General features: G+C 39.3%; 1 protein-coding gene across 1 annotated transcript in view; it reads left to right on the forward strand.

Annotated features, from left to right (window-relative positions):
- RPS6KA6 (ribosomal protein S6 kinase A6) overlaps positions 1 to 20376 on the forward strand; it is a 1361734-nt gene that overhangs the window by 561903 nt on the left and 779455 nt on the right. Inside the window, exon 5 of the mRNA XM_044057140.1 lies at positions 357 to 437. Coding sequence (XP_043913075.1) covers positions 357 to 437 — 81 coding nt within the window. The remainder of the gene's footprint in view (positions 1 to 356; positions 438 to 20376) is intronic.

Consider the following 20376-nt stretch of genomic DNA (forward strand, 5'->3'; position numbering starts at 1 on the left):
AAACCTATTTTTGAGACTTTGTTAAATTAATATCCAGTATTTCTTCAGTTTTCTGGGCCTAGCAGTGGTCTTTGCTCATCTGGCTGAATGCCATATAATTTAAAGTACTCTTATGGGATCTCCAGTCATAATCACTTTCTTATGTGATTGAGAAATGGATGTAGAGTGAAACTTGACCTGAATTTTTGTCCATTTCTAGAATGTATATCAACAGCTGTTTATGCGTGGAGGTATTATTGTAATGTCCACAGTAAGCCAGTAAGGAAACATTGAGATATGTTAACAGACAAGCATTAACATTTGTTCTTGTGTTTAAAACATTAATGTAAAAAATGTCTTTTTTTTATTTTTAATAGTTCGTGACAGAGTGAGGACAAAGATGGAAAGGGATATTCTTGTTGAAGTAAATCACCCATTTATAGTTAAATTGCACTATGGTGAGTAAAGATCTCTCACTTTTCTGATTAAGCACAAAATGTTTTTTTTTCTATGTTGTGAGCTGCCTTGTTCTTTGCCATCACTAGAGACCACAGATGACTGTATTATTTGTAAACATCATTATGCAGTCATTATGTAGTAAGCACTCCAGCCAAAAACCTACAACAAAAAAATGTTACTGACAACGAATTGTAGATTGTTTGAAACTCTTAATGACTTAATATTTCCTTAGATTAGCTTTATTCCCAAAAAGGAATCGTCATGAATATTTTTTCCTTAGTATAATCTTGCAAGCATGTCTTGAAATGTTATTTGACAGCTGCCTGTTGCTATTACCAGGACCTGTTTACTACTTGACTATTAATACATTGTAAAACACGCCTACAAAATGTGAGGGAAGTATGCTTGCTAAGAAAGTTTAGCTACCATTTTGTTAAGCAAAGCTTTTGTTGTCTTTGCATGTGACTGTGCACATATTTGACCTTTTTAGCTGTTCTAATTAGACTTTCATGTCTCGTAACTTCAGGTGCCAAGATAGCAGTGTCACTGCACTATGTTCAAAGATGGCTTTCCTTTTTCTCTGATGCCTGTTTAAAGGCAGTTTAAAAATAGTGATCAGTGTTACTTTTTATATTTTAATTGTAGGGTGAATTATTTAGCATAATTAACTGAACATTTCACCCTGTAGTTTAGCATAATTAACTGAACAGTTCACCCTGTAGTTAAAAGAAACAAACCTGAATGAGGACTCTGGTGTAGCCTGTAGTCTCATTGCAGTCTTAAATGTAGGTCCGATTGTACAGTAACACACAGCATGGGTTAGAAATGTTACATGCTGTGCACCACTACCACTGATATCTGAGAACGTGGGGAGGATAATCTGGGCCTGAAGGGTACAGAAGATCTCAGGGGGGAAGCATAATTCTTCCCAAAGCAAGCTTTTTTTTCTGTAAATAAGACATTGGTTGCATTGTACAGAGGCATAGAGCGCTGACTGTGCCTCAGATAACCTGGGCACTGGAGGATCTGACAAGGGGAGGCCGGAAGTGAATTGCTGGTGACAGCTCACCCATCCTAGCAGAGGAAGGCAGAATTATTGTTAGACATCTATCTTACAACACGAGGACTGCTTGCAAATAAAGAATGAATGCATGGCTGTTCAGGCCTCTGACTGTGGCCAGTGCTGCTTCAAGATGAAACGCTTATGTACAAGGAAGCATATTGCAGGACTTGTGCTGATGCGGAGGCACACATCAGGTGAGGGTGAGATTATAAATAGGACAGTTGAGTGTACAAGTCCCAGGATAAAAAGTGCCCAATCCTAATATGCACACTGGTGCTAGGACTGGAAAAAATGGCACTGTAGACTCCTCAAGACAAGGAAATATTCCTACAATGTGGTTAGGCCAGGCTAAGGGAATGAACCCCCCCCCCCATTGTATATCAACAACTGTTTGTGCTCACAAAAAAACACAAAAACTGACAGGTCAAAAAAGAGCCATAAAGATGGTGGAGTGGACTGTTGAGAATAAGGAAGACATTATGTATTGTTAATGTTATGCAAGAAGCCCAGAATTTCCAGATAGAAGATTTTCAAAAAGATTGAGAGAAATTAGAGGAAAGAAAAATACTTACGCAAGAAAAACTGTCAAAAGCTTCAAATAAAAATTTGTGTTTATTAGGGCAACAGATCCATGAAAAACATTATATAGACCAAGAAACCTTGAGAGGAAGTGTGAAAATATAAAGAACAAAGCCCAGTGATTTTTTTGAAAGGTACGAGAAAGAAACATGGACTTAAGAAAGGAAACGACATCTGATATGATGCAATATTTAGGCAAAGGAGAAAGCCAAACTAATCTATACAAAAAAGCAGCTCCAAAGATGTTTGAAGAGAAATATATGCAACGCACGCAGATATAGAAAATTTCACAATATAAAAAATATGGTCACAAAGAGGGAACATAGAGCAGAAGATTAGTAAAGTCGAATTTAAACAAATAGAAGCTGAAGTTATGGAATACCTGTGAAGTGAAGGATTTAGTGTGGAAAGTCTCACACAGGTTGTCTCAGCATGATGGATTAATGAGTTGCCAAAGTAAGTAGAAGCAGGTGGAGTGGGAGACATTTGAAGAAGATATATACGGACATGGGAAAGATAAAAAGAGATTTAATATCATGCAATATTTATCCAAAGGAGAAAGCAAAACTAATCAATAAAAAAATGCAGCACCAAAGATATTTGAAGAAAAATACAGTCAAACGCATCCAGTTATAGAAAATTTCAAAATACAAATATTAAGAAAACAAAGGGGGAAAGTAGAAAAGAGGATTAGTAATGGTGAAGTTAAAGAAATAGAAACTGAAGTTATAGATTACATGCAAAGTGAAGGATTTAGTGTAGAAAATTCGTCTATAGTAATGTCACAGCATGATGAAACAATGAGTCCCCAAGTAAATGAGGAAAAGGTGGAACAGAAAGCATGTGATCACTTGCCATATGAAGATACTCTGGAGCTCTTGGGAGGAAACTAGTACAAAAGTTCAGCTGGAGTTGCACAGCAAGGGAAGGAGCAGGAAACAGTGGCAACTCTGACAGTGTTGTAGCGTCATATGCCAGTGAGTTCCCATGTGAAAAAGCAGCAGATGATGCAGGATCCAGCTGAATATATCACAAGAAGATGTTTTGGAACTTTCTTTAGGGTGGAAATGGAGAACAAAGAATGTGCCTGCAGTTTAGAAGAAAATAGTCAGAGGAAATTGTTTGAATTAATAGCGATGAATAGACATATTAAGACAGATGATAAAAACAGATTACAGAAAGTTAATAAGAACTAAACTGTTAGAAGCTTGATAAAGGAAATAAACGCAGCAATCAAGCATATTAATAGAAATTCATGTGATATAACAGAAGCAAATAGAATATATTACTGTGCAGCTAAATTAAAGGAAAACTCCATCTTAGAACTAAAAAAAAATCTGATTCACTCTATCTCTGTTTTCTGAATTATTTTAACATCTCAAATTCACTCTGGCTGCTTCTTGTAGAATTTTAATGTTTTCTGCAAAATGACTGGCAATGGAGCTCAATTTATCAATGTGATCTTATTTTTCTTCAAGCCCTTCTCTTTCCCATAATCCATTTCAAGTCTGTTTTGAGTTGTGCTAGACATAAGGAAGTAGTGGATTCCCATCCCATTGACATATAATGGGATTAGTGTCAGTCACCGTCATCTTGTATATTGTCTGTAACAGGACTGCTCCCTTTATTTCTTGAGTGGCCCTCATTTGTGTGTCTCAGGGCTTGTTTTATAATATACTAAGGAATTGTACAACTGCAACCAGAACAGTTGCTAAATTGCAGGTCTTTGTTTAAAGTATCTTTTTGTAGTCCAAGATGAATTGACAGCCCCTCCGTCTACATATTGGTAAATGTGGTGATGCTTAAGATACAAGAAAAAATAATTTCTGACTTTTCTGTCACAGACATATTTGATACTACATTCAGTCATCTTAAAATGCAAAGTAGTGTAAACAACAAACATTTAAAGCATAAAGCGTAGCATTTCCATATTGTGATACTGCTTATGTAAATTTGTCAAAAGAGATGACAGCTGCCTTTGAACCATTGACTGATCTGATTGCTCTGTTTTTCTGTGAAAGGCATGGCTGCATTAGAAGCAGCTTTGAATTGGTGTAAGTTTTCTTCCTGTCTGCATTAAAGACAATGGAAAGTAGTTTCACACCTCTCTGTCTTGTTTACAGCAGCCTGAGCTCCTGAGTACAAATTTTTCTGTGTCTGTGGTATGTCATGCACATGTAGATAGTCTAAACCTCTTCTGTAGCATCAACAGAATGGTTTGGAGGGACAGGTGTATTTACATCTGTGGATGGGAAACAGAAAATTTACCCCAGGACTGCCCCTGTACTACAAATGGACAGAGGCAGCTCTTACATGCTTTATCCTATGCATGGGGTGGTCACCTCAAATTATCTGTGGTATGATTCCAATTATTCTCATTAGGGGCAGTATATAATTATAAACTGTGTGACGGGTAAGACCAAGTTATATCCAACTGGGATAGGTTATTTCAAGCATAAAAAGGGAAGCTGACCACGGTTAAAATAGCCTGCAAGGGCATCTAGCCTACTACTTACTTATGAATCTTATGAACCTTTAATGTTTCAACTAACCATATTCAGTATCTGATACATACTTTGTTAAAATATTGAGCTGTTAATCTGTGTTTGAAAGAAGCGGTCACTGTCATTTGATTGCATTTAAATGATCGTGATGAAGAGGTTCTTTTTCTGTATATTTGTCAAAACGTGGTAGTCTTATTCTGCATGTGAAGCAGGTTGATCACTGTTGTCACTTGGTCACATTAAATGTTCATGATTTGGATTATCTGTGCATGTGTGTGTGTGTATATATGACAAACCCAATGAAATACACTACTGTAGGCAGAATTTCCTTCCCTTGACGACAGTAAAATATTAGACTTGTACCCAGTCAGAAGCTGCCTATTCTTTGGTGAGGAATGGTCCACGCATGAAAGCAGCTGATCTGCTGCTACTTGAACATGCATAAAATAGGGTATCTCTTGAATATCAGGCTCAGTACATTTTTATACATTATTACGTGCAGAATATATTTATTCTGATTACTGTCAAATGACAGCATTGTGCCTAGTCAAAAGGTAGAAGTTTGAGGTAGAATGAGATTAATCTGTGCTCAAGAACAATTTTTCTTATGTGACACTTTATTCCAAGTAAACAGTTGTATGCCTAGGTTGTGCGGGGCTCTTTGTATAAAACAGTGAAATACATTACTCTAGGCAGCATTTCTTTCACTTGATTAGTAAACATGTTCATTGTTAAGGATGGTACAGTCTCAATAATCTCAGTTAAACTTTTATGGATTTTGAAATATGAAGGTTTCTATCTGAAACAAGATGCAATAGATTTCTCTTGTTAGAATATATTTCACTTGTTTAGCTGAGCTTTAGAGATGTATTGTTTAGCAGAACTTCAGAGATGTAGCCATTGGTAAAAGTTGTTATTTTGGCCGAGGGAATATGCAGTGAAAAGCCTTTTTAGAAATGGCTGAACTAAAGTTATTTGATCACAGTTAAATGATGTATGTACACTGTAAACGATGTTGAGTTTATGTAAAGTATGACAAAACATTACTGTGAGCAGAATATAATTCAAATCAATGACAAACAGATGAGGTGTACTCCATCATAAGGACATTTTGTCTGTATTTGAAAACAGCGGATCACAACTGTCATGTGACCACTGTTTATTCATGGATGTTGGTTGTCAGGACAGCATTCGCTTGAACACGAACACACACACACACACACACACACACACACACACACACACACACACACACACACACACACACACAAAATCAAGTACATTGCTGTATACATAATTTCTTTCATTTAATCACAGTAATCAAAAGTGAGTCAGCCACAAAAGGATTTTTCTGATAGGGACAGTCTCTCTGTGAAAGTAGGTGTATATATATTCTGTTAATACCCCTTCAGTCATAGAATGTAGGTTGCTGCTTGTAATACGGGTATGTGAATCTAGCTGAAACATATTACTATTAGCAGAATGTCTTTATCATGTTTGCAGTCTAACATCAGAGATGTGTTTAGTCTGTATGGTGGCAAGAACCAGTGTGGAAGAGCGGAAAGCCTTTATATTAAAAAGTTATAATAGAACTCATGTGTTTTGGCAGTCAGACATTTCTGAAGTCGCAGCCAATTGTTTTGTATCTGAAATGGCTTATTCAATACTAATACTTTTTGCACAGGACAAAGTTAAACTATTGTTTTGCATTATTTTTTGAAGTAAGTGAAAACAATTCTTGTCTTTGCTTTAAGCATTATTATTTTACATGTGTAACTTTCATGTTACTGTATTTCTTCTATTGTAATCTGCCATTCAGGATATTTCCATTAGATTTGTCACCACAAGCTTTTACCTATTCTTTTTTTTTTTCTCTCAGTGTAGCTGTTCCATCACCATTGCTTCTAAAACACATCATATGTGCATTTTATAAACAAATGCTCAAAGATGACGTCTAAAATATTTTACTAACAGATTTCAAAGTGTTTCCATGCTAGACCCTGTATTGATAGTGGGCCCCCAATAGTCCTACGTGGCTATTAGAATTTACAGCATGCCAGAACATGTTCTGTTCAGCCTGTTTTAGGAGTGAGCATATCACTCATTTCCTTGGCAAGGAATACAGTACATATCTAGAGTATATCTGTATAAAGCTGACATTACAATAGAAGTCAAAATGAGGCACCTTTCTTTAGAAAAGTGACCTTTACTGTGAAAGAAAAGTGACCTTTACTGTGAAAGAAAGATGCCATCATTAAAAAAAAAATTCTCCCTGATGACCATTGCAGTATGCTTGCTGTAAGTGGAAAGATACAATCACTAAAAGTACCGATACTGGTCATTGCAATATGTTGTATTCAGTGTCATGTTTTATCTTTGTGTAAATGGTCAAAGACAGTGGTAGGGTAGATTGCACTGTATATCCAAAGTTCTATATATAAATCTGTGAGAATTTTAAGAAGAATTGTCTTCTACATAGGTGCAAAATTTAGGAATTTGATGACAGCTTGCCAAGTTGCGTTGCGTTTTGTTTTTGTCAGCAGTTGCTATATGACCTCTTTAAATGGTGGCAAATTCAGTACATTCTCAGAATATGTGTATTGAATTGACTTTACATCAGATGGTAGTAAGCATGTATATTTTCCAGAATAGCTACCTTTTCTTTGAGTTAAAAACCCATATGCTGGCCCTGTCAATGTGGTTGAGCCAAATTCAGCACTAAACTTCATTTATTTATTTTTTAAGGATGGAATGAGAGACTTTGTTGTAATAACCATAATAGCCGAATATGCTCTCTGGGTTTTTTTGGAAGGGAGTTGCTGTAATGCCGTTTATATACGTGAACCAGCTGCAAGGTTTTACACAGTATCTCAGTGACATCCTTCCAAAATGGATTGTATTCATACCTCTCAACCTCTAAAACAAGTCTGGCCAAAGCCTAAAATAATTGGTGGGGGGACAAAGACCCACAGATTATAAATATTGCTCTTATAAACTTAAAAAGTTGCTACTATAATAATATTTCTGTTAACATGCATTTTCTGAAAGATATGAAGTCTGGAACTCAAATGTATGTCATTATTTAGTGACGTTAATCCTCAGTGATTTGTCAGAAAATCAAAAAAAAAATTAAGAGAAACAGACCAAAAATACGAGGTAAAAATCTCGACATTCTGCAAAAATCTGTACAGTTGAGAGGCTTGTATCCTTTTTCCATTAGGACTGGATATATGACTTCTTTTCAGGGCAACAAGTACAGCTGCTGTAGTGTAGTAATGCCTTGTACTATATATTCTGTTATAGGTAATACTGTCATATGTTACAGTGATGGTTTTACCCAGGCCAAGCTGGATACTGTACATTAATCTTGGTTGAGCACTATATGTATGCTTAGATGCTTGTTGTATTTGAACATATTTTTAGTGTCAAATTACTGCATAGAGTTTTTAATGTAATTCAGTAACTGTAGTGTTATTACACTGTTTTGCCTATTTCCTACCACTCCTTTCTTATATTGCACCAATTATGAATACAGTCCTACCTCCTCTAGCATTCCCCTTATCAACTTTTCCTAATCTTCTTTTTTATATTTCCATTTACAGTTGTCAGCTAATACAAACACTGTGGGGCATCCCTATAGCAGATGTTCTTCGTGTTTCACTGTTGCAGTCATTCCATTTGGGTAATCCTGCTGGCAGGTTGCCCTCAGTCGGCCTGAATTCCAAAGTCCTGGGTCCTGCGTCAGCTGTCGTCGCCCCTTCCCTGACGTCAGGCCGTCAGGGGTATAAAAGAAGCGGCCAACGCCATTTTCTTTAGTCTTTCTTGCCGCGCGGTGTACGAAGCAGAAGCAGTTCACAAGTGCCGGTCGGCCGACTCCTGAGATTTTCAAGTTCAAATTTCAGATCCGAAGTCTTCTATAAAGCTAAGTACCCCATTGGGGAAACTTTTTTCTTGCTCCAGACCGATGTCAGAAAAAGTTAATAATTGTATTTCTTGTGGGAAGCAAATACCTCATAAGGACTTTCATTCTTACTGTATTCCTTGCCTAGGCCCTGACCATGACGTTTCATGTTGTCGGTTTTGTGCTAGATTTGACCAACGCACTATTAAGCGTCGGTATGACTTTGCATTAAACTGTTTTGGGTGCAGATTTAATTATAAAATGTCGTTGGATAGCCATCCGACTACCAGAGTTCACAAAAAACGCAAAGAAAAAGAAAAGGATGGACTGCCGAGGCCCAAAACCGATGAAGCTTCTCCTAAGCCAGTCGCCGATTCTCAGTGAGGTGCTTTCACAGCCCCTGACTCCCGCTACTTTAGAGTCGCAGGCCACTACCGACTCCCACGTGGAGTCGGCTATGCCGCTGGAAACTCAAGATATTGGAGCCTTGGTCACTATTCCCTCTGATGGGTCTGGAGCCGCTGAGCAGGCACCGGCTTCTGAGGGTGTATTCAGACCTAAACAACTATACAGTAAACCGACTTCAGCTTCAAAGGTAAAGACTAAAGCACCTTTAAAGACAAAGAAACAAACTCAAGAGCCACATGGACAGGCCTCCATGCCCAAAAAACCGATGCTCAAAATGGCCGAAGACTTGATTATTTTGATCAGGGGTTCCCATCCCCCTCCTGATAAGAGGCCTAGGCAAGAGACAGATTATGAATCTTCAGATCAGGTTTCCATTTCTTCTGATTCCTCTTCTGATCAGGAATATTTTTTCCCCCTACGAGGATTCTGATGCTGAGGAATCCATACCTTCAGCTTCTCCTCCTGAGGACTATTCTTTTGGGGAAACCTTACATACCATGAGGGAGCATTTCCACTGGGACAGCCAAGATTTTTCAGAATCTAAAAAGAGGCTTAGGAATTTCCTGTTACTACCTCAGCACAAGCCACTTGCCACATCCCCCCTGTGTTAGACATTGTATATGATGTGTTTTCGGAGTCTAGCCTTACCCCTGACTCCTTACCTCCAGCACCTGTTAAGCCTGACAGATATTACAGGGTTCCTGACTCACATAAATTCCTTTTTAAAAACCCTGCTGCAGACCCAGAAACTATTTATCAGGGTCCCAAGGGAGTTAAGGCTTCCGCTGCAATAAAACCCTACCCCTTCTGACAGGGATTTTAGGGCACCGGACAGATGGGGAAAAAAGGTTTACACATCTGCTACCTTGGCTATAAGGGCCTTAAACTGCCACTTTCATATGCTCAAATATCAACAACATGTCATGGCATTGCTTAAACAGAAAATGTTGTTAATCTCTGAATGTGCAGAAAACAAGGAAATGCAGGATATATTGCATGCAGCTGAACAAGTTGGAAAGTGTACTTTGCAATGTGGTTTTGATTCTTTAGAGGCCTCCTGCAGGGCGCAGTTACAGGCTCTGTCATTAGAAGGCATGCTTGGTTAAAGGAACAAAATCTGCCTGATCATGTTAGTTAAATTATTAGATGCACCTTTACAGCATGATGCTTTGTTTGGTGTTAAGGCAGAAGAGGTATTAAAGAAAATGGAGGACAAGGCGAAATCTATGCAAACGGTCAAAGATTTCTTACAAGTACAGCCACCTAGGTTTAGTAGACATTGGCCAACAAAGAATTGGTCCTTTCCTGTGTCAGACAGACCTCAAAGGGGCAGAACCCAGACACCCTAGATCCCAAGCGCAAGGTTCATACAGGTCAAAGCAATGGGGTGCTTCTACCTCCATAAGTGGAGAAGACAAATCACAACCTTACAGGAAACAGTCCCAATGACTTCCCCCTGCCTGCACCAAGCACTTATTTCCTGGCAGCACCCTTAGGGGGAAAATTAGCACTTTTGTCTCAAAATTGGCACATTATAACCCAGGACAAGTGGGTTCTAAATATCGTGTCACAAGGCTACAAGTTCCATTTCCATACCCTGCCAAAGGCAAACGGATGGCCAGATCTGCCAAAAAATCAATGGGCAGAGGCACAAAAACAAGTCTCATCCCTCATGGACATGAGGGCCATTCAACAAGTGCCAGAGCAAGAGCGGGGGCAAGGATTCTAAAAAAGACTGTTCTTGGTACCCAGAAAGGACAAGGCCTGGAGGTCAATACTGAAACTATCGATTCTGAACACATAGCTGGATATACCAAAATTCAAAATGTTGACTTTGCAGCAGCTTCTGCCCATGCTGGGCAAGAACACTTGGCTTGTAACTTTAGACCTAAAAGAGGCATACCTGCATGTCCCAGTCAGACAAATATGCAGGAGATACCTCAGATTCAAGGCTGACTCAATGCATTACCAATTCTCTGCACTGCCTTTTGGCTTATCTACTGCGCCCAGGGTCTTTACCAAGTTCCTGGCACCAGTAATTGCATTCCGCAGACAAAGAGGAATACAAATATACCCTTACTTGGACGACTGCAGAGAACATGGACATCCTTTTACAGCATCTGGCGTTTGTGAAAAAACTTCTAACATGCCTAGGGTACACAGTCAACGAAAAGAAATCAAAACTAGTACCCTCTCAAGAGAGAATATTCCTGGGTGCAAGCTTAAATACAACTGCCCAAATGGCTTATCTCATGCCAGACAAACAAAGGCAACTGACTACCTATTTCAAAATATTAGCAACAAAGGCCCAGTTATCTGCAAGAAAAATTCTGCAGGCTTTGGGCTTCATGGCATCCTGCATCCTATTAATTCCATATGCAAGACTGCATATGAGGAAACTTTAATGGTACCTAAAAAGTGTGTGGACTCAACATTGCCACAGCCTGGAAACAGTCATTACTCTCATTCCCTGCTTGCAACAGGAGTTTGGATGGTGGGCAAAGGCTTGTCACCAAAATGAGGGACAGCCATTCACATTACCCCAAGCCAGGCAGATACTAACAACGGATGCATCACATTATGCCTGGGGGCCCACATGGCAGGAAGATGCATTCGGGGAAGATGGACCTCAAAACAAATGCATCTACATATCAATCAGAAAGAGATGCTAGCTGTTCAAAATGCCCCGACAGCCTTCAAGGACCTACTTCATCCAGGACAACTACTGATAAAGACAGACAACACCACGGTCATGTGGTACATAAACAAGCAGGAGGGCACACATTCTTACCCCCTTTGCAGACTAGCTATGACTTTGTGAGACACAGCATTGACTTACCAAGTACATCTGCAAGCACAATTCCTGCCAGGAAAGAAAAATACTCTGGCAGACGAACTAAGCAGAAACCTCATGGATCCCCACGAGTGGCAGCTGGATCCACAAGTCTTCAACATGATAACAAGGAAATGGGGATGCCCGGACATAGATCTATTTGCCTCCACTCACAAATACCAACTAAACAGATTCTGCACAAGGACTTATCACAGACAAGCATGGAAAGTGGATGCCCTATCCTTCAGCTGGAAAAACCTATCCGTATATGCCTTTCCCCCTCTGCCTGTCCTCCGCAAGGTGCTCCTAAAGGTCAGACAGGAGAAGCCAAAGATGATACTGATTGCACCAGACTGGCCCCCAATATTAAGGAGCTTGTCTCAATGCCCAGCTTGGACCTTACCTCAAGTACTGCATCTACTATCCCAGCAAAACAATCAGATCCTCAGCTCAGAACTTTAAACCTGGCAGCATGGCGAATAATGTAGTCATACAAAACACACCTATCAGCAAAGCTGTGATGGATGTCATTTTGGAAGCCAGAAGGCCTAGTACTAGAAAATCTTATGCTGGAAAATGGAAGAGATTCTGTGCTTGGAACCAGGCACAAGGAAGAGATTCTGTGCTTGGAACCAGGCACAAGGAACAGATACAGCTGTGCCAAATATTCCTCAGATTTTACATTACTTAACTGAGATGCTGGACAAAGGCCTATCTTTCTCATCTATTAAAATACATGCCTCTGCCATTTCGGCCCATTACAATGCAGAGCCACCAATCTTTTCTCGTCCCTTATTAAAACAGTACCTCAGAGGAGCCAAAAATGTAAGGCCTCCAAGGAGATCACCAATGCTTGCATGGGACCTCAACTAAGTCTTTGAAAAACTCACCCTGCCTCCTTTTGAGCCAGCTGCTACTGCAGATATAAAGTTTTTATCTTGGAAAACAGCTCTGCTCTTAGCAATAACTTCTGCAAGACAAATTTCAGAGCTGCAGGCACTCATGGCTATGGAACCTTTTATCATTTTTTGTCCGGACAGGGTCTCCCTGAGGACAAACCCAACATTTATGCCTAAAGTGGTGTCCAGTGTGGCTCTTCAAACCATTCATCTGCCGACTTTTTATCCAAATCCACAGAACAAGGGGGAAAGAATTCTGCATTCTTTGGACATACACAGACAGTTTAGATTCTACTTGGACAGAACCAAAGTTTTCAGAAAGACAGAGCAATTACTAGTGGCATATGCTGCAGGATCTCAAGGAAAGGCTATCTCAAAGCAGACTATTTCAAAGTGGATAGGCCACTGCATTCATTTCTGCTACTTATACCATGGCAAGCCAGTGTCTAAGGGCATTAGGCCACATTCCACCAGAGCTGCAGCCACTTCCGCAGCCTTTCTCAGGGGAGTACCAACCAAGGACATTTTAGAGGCAGCTACTTGAAGTTCAGTGCACACCTTTACAAAGCACTATCATCTGCCACTCTACTCTAAATCCAGGGCAGGCTTTGCCACTGCAGTTCTGCAGGGTCTCATAACCGCTCCTAATGCTGTTTAGCTCCAGCCTCCCAACCATAGCTTTTGGAATCTACCCAAATGTAATGACTGCAGCAGTGAAACACAAAGAACATAGTACAGTTGTGTACACTTACCATAAATGTAGATGTTCGAGTGTATTCACTGTTGCAGTCCAGGTTACCCACCCACCATTCCCCCTTTTCTTCTGATGGAACCTATCTTTCCTTCTCTGATTTATACAACCTGTGTGGTGTATTTGCTTGTGGATGAAGGTAAAGTTTATATTGCTGCATGTAATTTTTATATATAGATATAAATTCTGGCTGCCCTTTTAGGGAGCACCTGACATCTGGGGCAAGAAAAACTAAAGAAAATGGTGTCTGCTGCTGCTTTTATACCCCTGGTGGCCTGACGTCAGGGAAGGGGCAACGACAGCTGAAGCAGGAACCAGGACTTTGGAATTCAGGCTGACTGAGGGCAACCTGCCAGCAGGATTACCCAAATGTAATGACTGCAACAGTGAATACACTCTAACATCTACATTTATGTTAAGTGTACACAACTGTACTTTCTCTACCATCCGTATAGCAGTTCTCTACCAGCAAGCTGCATCTGCAAAAGTCTGTGGTCAGTTTACTTAAAGTACAGGAACATTACAGTGTATGTTAATGATTTAACCTTTCTATGATTGTAAATTTCATTAGAATGTATTCAGCGAGTGCACACTACTGGTAACCCCCACCCCCACCAGAGATCTCTCTAAACCTAACACTTTCTAGTTTGGATTCATTGTTTTACTCAGTCTCCTCCTTCTCAATACACTTGTCCATATTTCTCCCATTCCATACTCACTCCTAGCATAAGGTTTCTATTTCTCTAAGAATTCCTAGTCTACAAAATTGTCCACTGCATAGATACTTTTCACAGTACCTGATAGTCTAAGTGACTGTTCCTTGCTGTGCAGTTATTTAACTTGGCTCTTCCCGCTCTGTTCCGCCCTCGCTACGCTCAGGCTCCGCTCCTCTACCCTGCCACATCCCCTCCCACCCCTAAATCACTCAAATTTATCTAAACCTAACCACTCCCACTCACACGTGTTTACCACCCTACCCCATCCCCTCCCACCCCTAAATCACTCAAATTTATCTAAACCTAACCACTCCCACTCACACGTGTTTACCAATCACCACCTGTACAATTTTGAATGATAAAGTAGCCCACATTTCCACACTAATTCTAATCAACACCCATCCATTAGCACACATATATTAACCTTTTACCAATTCCTACCATTTTTACCATTGCAAAATGCTATCAATACAAACACCCTCTTGTTTTATACACATCTAACAGTTGTCACTCCCTATAATGAAAACAGGCCAATCTCCATTATACCCCCACCCCCACCATTACAATACATCACATATCAACCTGCACATTCAACTCTTCTGACCTCCCACATAGTCATCCTCCTATCTGATTTAATCCCTGCTCTAACACATACCCACAAACTCACAACTATCACCTCTCCCTCCAACATCTCACAACACACACTAACCACACGCTGTTAGTCCCACTCTAACAACCTCAACACTCTAATAAAGCACGCAATGTTACATTCACTAAAGCACACATCATTACATCCACTAAAACAAACACCATTTACTACCTTATCTCTCCACACACCCAACCTATTCACACTAGCCCTTCTTTATTATTTAACTAACTTCTACACCTCCATCTACTGTGACCACCCCACCAACTCCATCATCAACTCTCCACTGCCCATAACCCACCACTACAACTCCCAAATTTCACCCAACTTCTACAGCAACACAGAAATAGACTACCTCTCACTTAAATACCATCAATCCAGACACAAAAATGAACCATTATTTAGAAACCACAAACAACTAAGCAAACATGTAACAACTTTATTTCATATATTATCAAAACTAAAACTCAGTGGTGACATCCACCCCAACCCTGGCCCCAAGAGTACCAATAAGCAAACTACCACTTACACCTCAATCAACTCCACCATACCCCTTCACCCCAAAGAACACTCCCTGTTGATCCTTCGTATAAAATTAAGAAGTATACTAAACAAAAAAACAATGACCTCCATGCACTAATTGACGTACATTCCCCTGACATAACCATTTTGACTGAAACTTGGCTTAAGCCACATGTGAAAAACAATGAAATACTTCCCCCAGGGTTCAACATATATAGACTTGATCGTCAAAATAAACGTAGAGGAGGTGTAGCAATAATGTTTAAACAAAATCTAATCCTAGAAGTTATCAACACCACACTTTCTACATCTAACAATGCAGAATTACTCATCACCAAACTGAATATCAACAAGAACAAAACACTTATCATAGTGGCTATGTCCCTCCAGGAGATAACACTAGCACAGTTGAGGACATACTTCACTGGCTATCCACAACCTTCCACCAAGAAGCCAAAATTATGGGTGACCTCAACACTGAATGGTCCACCTATAATTCCAATAATCCATCCAATTTCATAAACCTATATGATTTCTCCCAGCTCATACAAAACTCCACAAGAATAGACAAAACCTCTAACAGACAATCCATCCTGGATTGGACTCTTACAAATAAAAATAACACACCCCTTCTAGCAGGATGCCTCCCCATTACCATAAGTGACCACCTACCCTCATAACTAATCAGAAACTATCTAAGTCCACCTAGACAAGTAGTCTATAGGCTAATCCGCAACAAGAAAAAATGTAATACCCACATTTTCAGCTCCCTCTTCCAACAAATTAACTGGTCCCCCCTCAAAACACACATTTTCAACTCCCTCTTCATCAAAACACTACCACTAGATGACGCTGTTCAACACTTTAACACCACCTTCCTCAACATCCTAAACAGCCTGGCCCCCTGCAGAATAGCTAGATTAAAGCATCACCACACACCCTGGCTTAGAAACAACACCAAAGACCTACTAAAAGAAAGGGACAAGGCATGGGAACACTGGTCAACTAACAAAAGCAATGACAACCTTCTACTTTTCAAACAACTTAGGAATAAAGCCAAATACCAGATAAAAGCTGTCAAAAAGCCTACTACATCACTGCTCAGCAAAGAAACAAAAACAACCCAAAAAATTCTGGGCCACTATAAACTCCTGCAACCTGGTAGTACATCCACCCCCAATCCTACCACACCCCCTTCAAATGATAACATTGCAACACAATTCAATTCCTTTTTCATAAACACAATTCACTCACTTATTGACTATGACCGAAACATCACCAGTACAATCCCCATAGCCAACAATGAGGGTGTAAACTCCTTCTCCTTTAACCCCGTCACAACCCATACCATAAAAAACTACTCGGTAAGCTGAAGCCCACCAGCCTAGCTGTTGACAACCTCCCATCAGAATTTCTCAAAGCTGCCTCTGAAGTCATAGCCTACCTCATTTCTATACTCATCGACCACTCTGTCTCTGAGAAATATGTCCCACTAATCTGGAAAGTCTCCTATATCACCCCACTGCATAAAGGTGGCAACTCTACCGGGCTTACTAATTACAGGCCCATTGCCATTCTTTCACCCCTCTCCAAAATACTAGAAAAATGTATTCACTACCAGCTTCTACACTACCTGCTCTCCAATAACCTCCTATCAAACACACAACATGGTTTTCGCCCCCACCACAGCACCACAACTGCCCTCCTCAGTTTTACTAACACAATAAATGAACACAGAAATCAGAATAAATATGTCTCATCCATCTTTCTAGATCTCTCAAAGGCATTCGACACAGTTTCACACCAAAAACTGCTGTCAGAACTGGCCACATTACATCTCAGTCATTCTTCCCTAGCTTGGTTCCACATTTATCTAACCAAACGCCAGCAGGCTGTTAGATGGCAACAGGAGCTATCATCTTTGCTCCCTGTTAACATAGGAGTTCCAGAAGGCTCCATATTAGGCCCGCTACTTTTTACCATCTTCACAAATCAACTCCATAAATCCACATCTCTCGCCTCTCTCATCCAATATGCAGATGACTCTACCCTGATATGCTCCGCCCACTCTCTTGACACAACTACGGGCTATAACGCAACAATCCTTCCTAGAAGTAGAATCCTGGCTAACTAACACTAACCTCATACCAAACTCATGCTCTTTCTCCCCACCAAAACATCCAATCCCTCAGCAACTTTTCAAATCCACTCCTCCAACAACACAATTATAAACACCAGCTCACTTACTAAATTACTAGGTGTCACAATTGATAGCAATTAAAATTTGACCTACACCTCTCTCAAACTATTAAAAAAACATACATCAAACTAGGCTCTCTTTACCGAATTAATCCTTTCCTAACTAGCCATTCTGGACTAAGCATTGCCAAGACTCATCTCTTATCTACTGTTCTCTGTGCTTCTCCCATCTTTACAAACTTTAACAAAACTGAGCTTACCAAACTTGAATCAGCCTACAATAAAATAGCCAAGTTCGCCACTAGCTCCCCATATAGGTCCCACCACTGCTCTGCTCTACAACAAATAAATTGGCTAGAATTCCCACAACTAACTTATACCCAACTTGTCTTTACTTACCAACTAATATACCAGCCAAACAGAACCCCAGCCCTACAACAATTACTCCAACCATATACCAACAGTCTGCAACTCCGATCCTCACACAAAACACTCCTCCAAGTATCCAAAAGCAACAACAAAGCTGGGAACACCCTCTATACCCACCACATTTCTAAACTTTGGAACTCAGTCCCTCAACACATCCTAAATGCTACCAACCTACACCTATTCAAAACTTTGCTCAAAGACAACATCACTAACAACTGGCTCTGCTCCTGCACCAAGCCAGGCTAATACCACATAAGCCCACATCAAATTTCATCTCCTAAATTTTATAGTCTCCTTGTATACCCCACTCCCACTTGTTAACACCACCTATCAGCTACCTACAATAACAATATAATTTGATAATTTCTTTTTTTATTTGTAAGGGTATACATATGTACACATATTTAAAGTATACTCAAATGATCAACTAAAGATGGACCCCTGCCCCTCAAAAAAAAAAAAAAATATATATATATATATATATATATATATATATATATATATATATATGACTTTACTATATTTTAATAACTTTTTCCTTTGTATGTTATACTTTCTTTATTGTCTTTAGATATTTCTATTAAATTCTATGTAAAACCGACATTGTACCTGTCAATGTTATTCTTGTTTTACTGGAGCTTTTCTCCCTGGGCCTCCGCTGAAAATGGGCTCACACCCAGACGGACTATCCCGGCCAACAAATGTAAATTAAAATAAAATGAAATAAATAAAAGTTGTGTAGGATATATCTGTAATGAATTGGTGTAGCATAATAACAAACTTGTATCTGTCTCCACAACAGTGACCTTTTACATTACTGAAATTATGCTTGACACTCCAAATATAAGTAGGTTGTTAATTGCATTTTGCAGCAAAGTGGCTTAACATATGTTGTAGGAGTATGCTGTATAATTTCAAATGATTTCCCGGGTATTATACTTTATCATTGAGTGCCACCAATTGTCCATTATTGCCATTGAGCTATTCTCCGTTTTTTTTTTTTTTTTTGGTTTGAATCAAGCATGTGCATGGCACATATGCACTGGCTGAAAAACTTATTAGTTATCCAAATCATAAGTTATTTTCTGAGTAACAAATGTAAAAGATATCAAAAACCACAAGTATATAGTTTTGCCATAACTTTAAACCTGAGATGATGCATTTATGAATGAAAATATTCTTTTCATTATTTTGATATACATTGACATGAAAATTGCATTAAAATGATTTGTTGCTTACTAAAATCTACAATGCACCAAAGATATAAATGTAATCTAAAGGTATTTTAGAGGTAATCATCCCAGTAAATTTCTCTGATAATTTCGTGAGAATGTCAGATTTTGGAGGGACTTAATAGCTACCATTTAGCATTACAGGTGTAGCCTCACAGGAAACAGTCTACAGTAAAGGGGATGATGTCTTTAAACTACGTGTATTCATATGTTTAACAATAGCATTTTCTTTATGGCTTGAATACATTTGATAATACTGAGTGGTATGCTTGTGAATGGCAGTTAATTTAAATTGAAATGCTTTATTTTTTACTCATTTCCATGATTAAAAATGTTCTGCTGCTGAGCACCATACCTAACCTATAGGAGGGTGAGAAGTTGAAAGCAGGCCATAGAACTAAGCTTACATTAAGTATGTTGTATCTCACATTACACAGGTTGATATCCTAGCATTTGCTATGTAGAGCCTTGGTAGTTTTGCAGTGTGCAACTGGCAGAACACTGAGCTCAACATTTACACACAGAGAAATGGAAAAAAAAAGTCTTTGTCCAGCACAACAGTCCAAAGAACAGATTCAGGCACTGGATTTAGCACCATTGTTAAGGTGTAGCACATCAAGCATGATGCACACTACTGCAACTGAAAAACTGAAATGCAGCTTTTATTTTAAATATCTTCCTCACAGACTACTTTGTTGCTAATGTACTGTTACTGGTTATATCAGTAATATCAAAATGTATGTAGTTTTTAGAAAACACAAAGAATACTTAGGGAGTTAGGCAAACATTTCGTATTTTATGTTTATACCTGCTGCCCATGACAAATGCTTCATTATTTTCAACAGTAACCTGTCTGACACATAAGGCAGTAGCATTAACTTGGAAGGCAGAACTCTGGACAAAACAACAAAAAATGAATACTCATCTAGTACTTTTTCTCTCTCCTCTGCCCCTTCCCCAGCCCCACAAACCAGACAGACATTTTGGCATCAAGGGAATATGAAGCATTATGCAAAAACAGATATGTCTATTAATCAATTCTTTTTTTCCAGAGTTCCTTGCAAAAAATATGCCAAAATTACAGATAGCTCCCATAATTATTGCAGAGGAAACAAATACTGATTAACTTGTATTTATTACCTGGTTATGACATTTTATAACTTTAGGGAATGGTATTTCACCTGCAATTCAGCCTCATTCAAATTTCCAAACTTACCTGCTCTAATTAAGTCGCACTACAGAGTTAGTTTCTTGAC

Source organism: Protopterus annectens, chromosome 15.part0, assembly GCF_019279795.1.
Source record: "Protopterus annectens isolate FY-2018-M chromosome 15.part0, PAN1.0, whole genome shotgun sequence".
Taxonomy (NCBI): Eukaryota; Metazoa; Chordata; order Ceratodontiformes; family Protopteridae; genus Protopterus; species Protopterus annectens.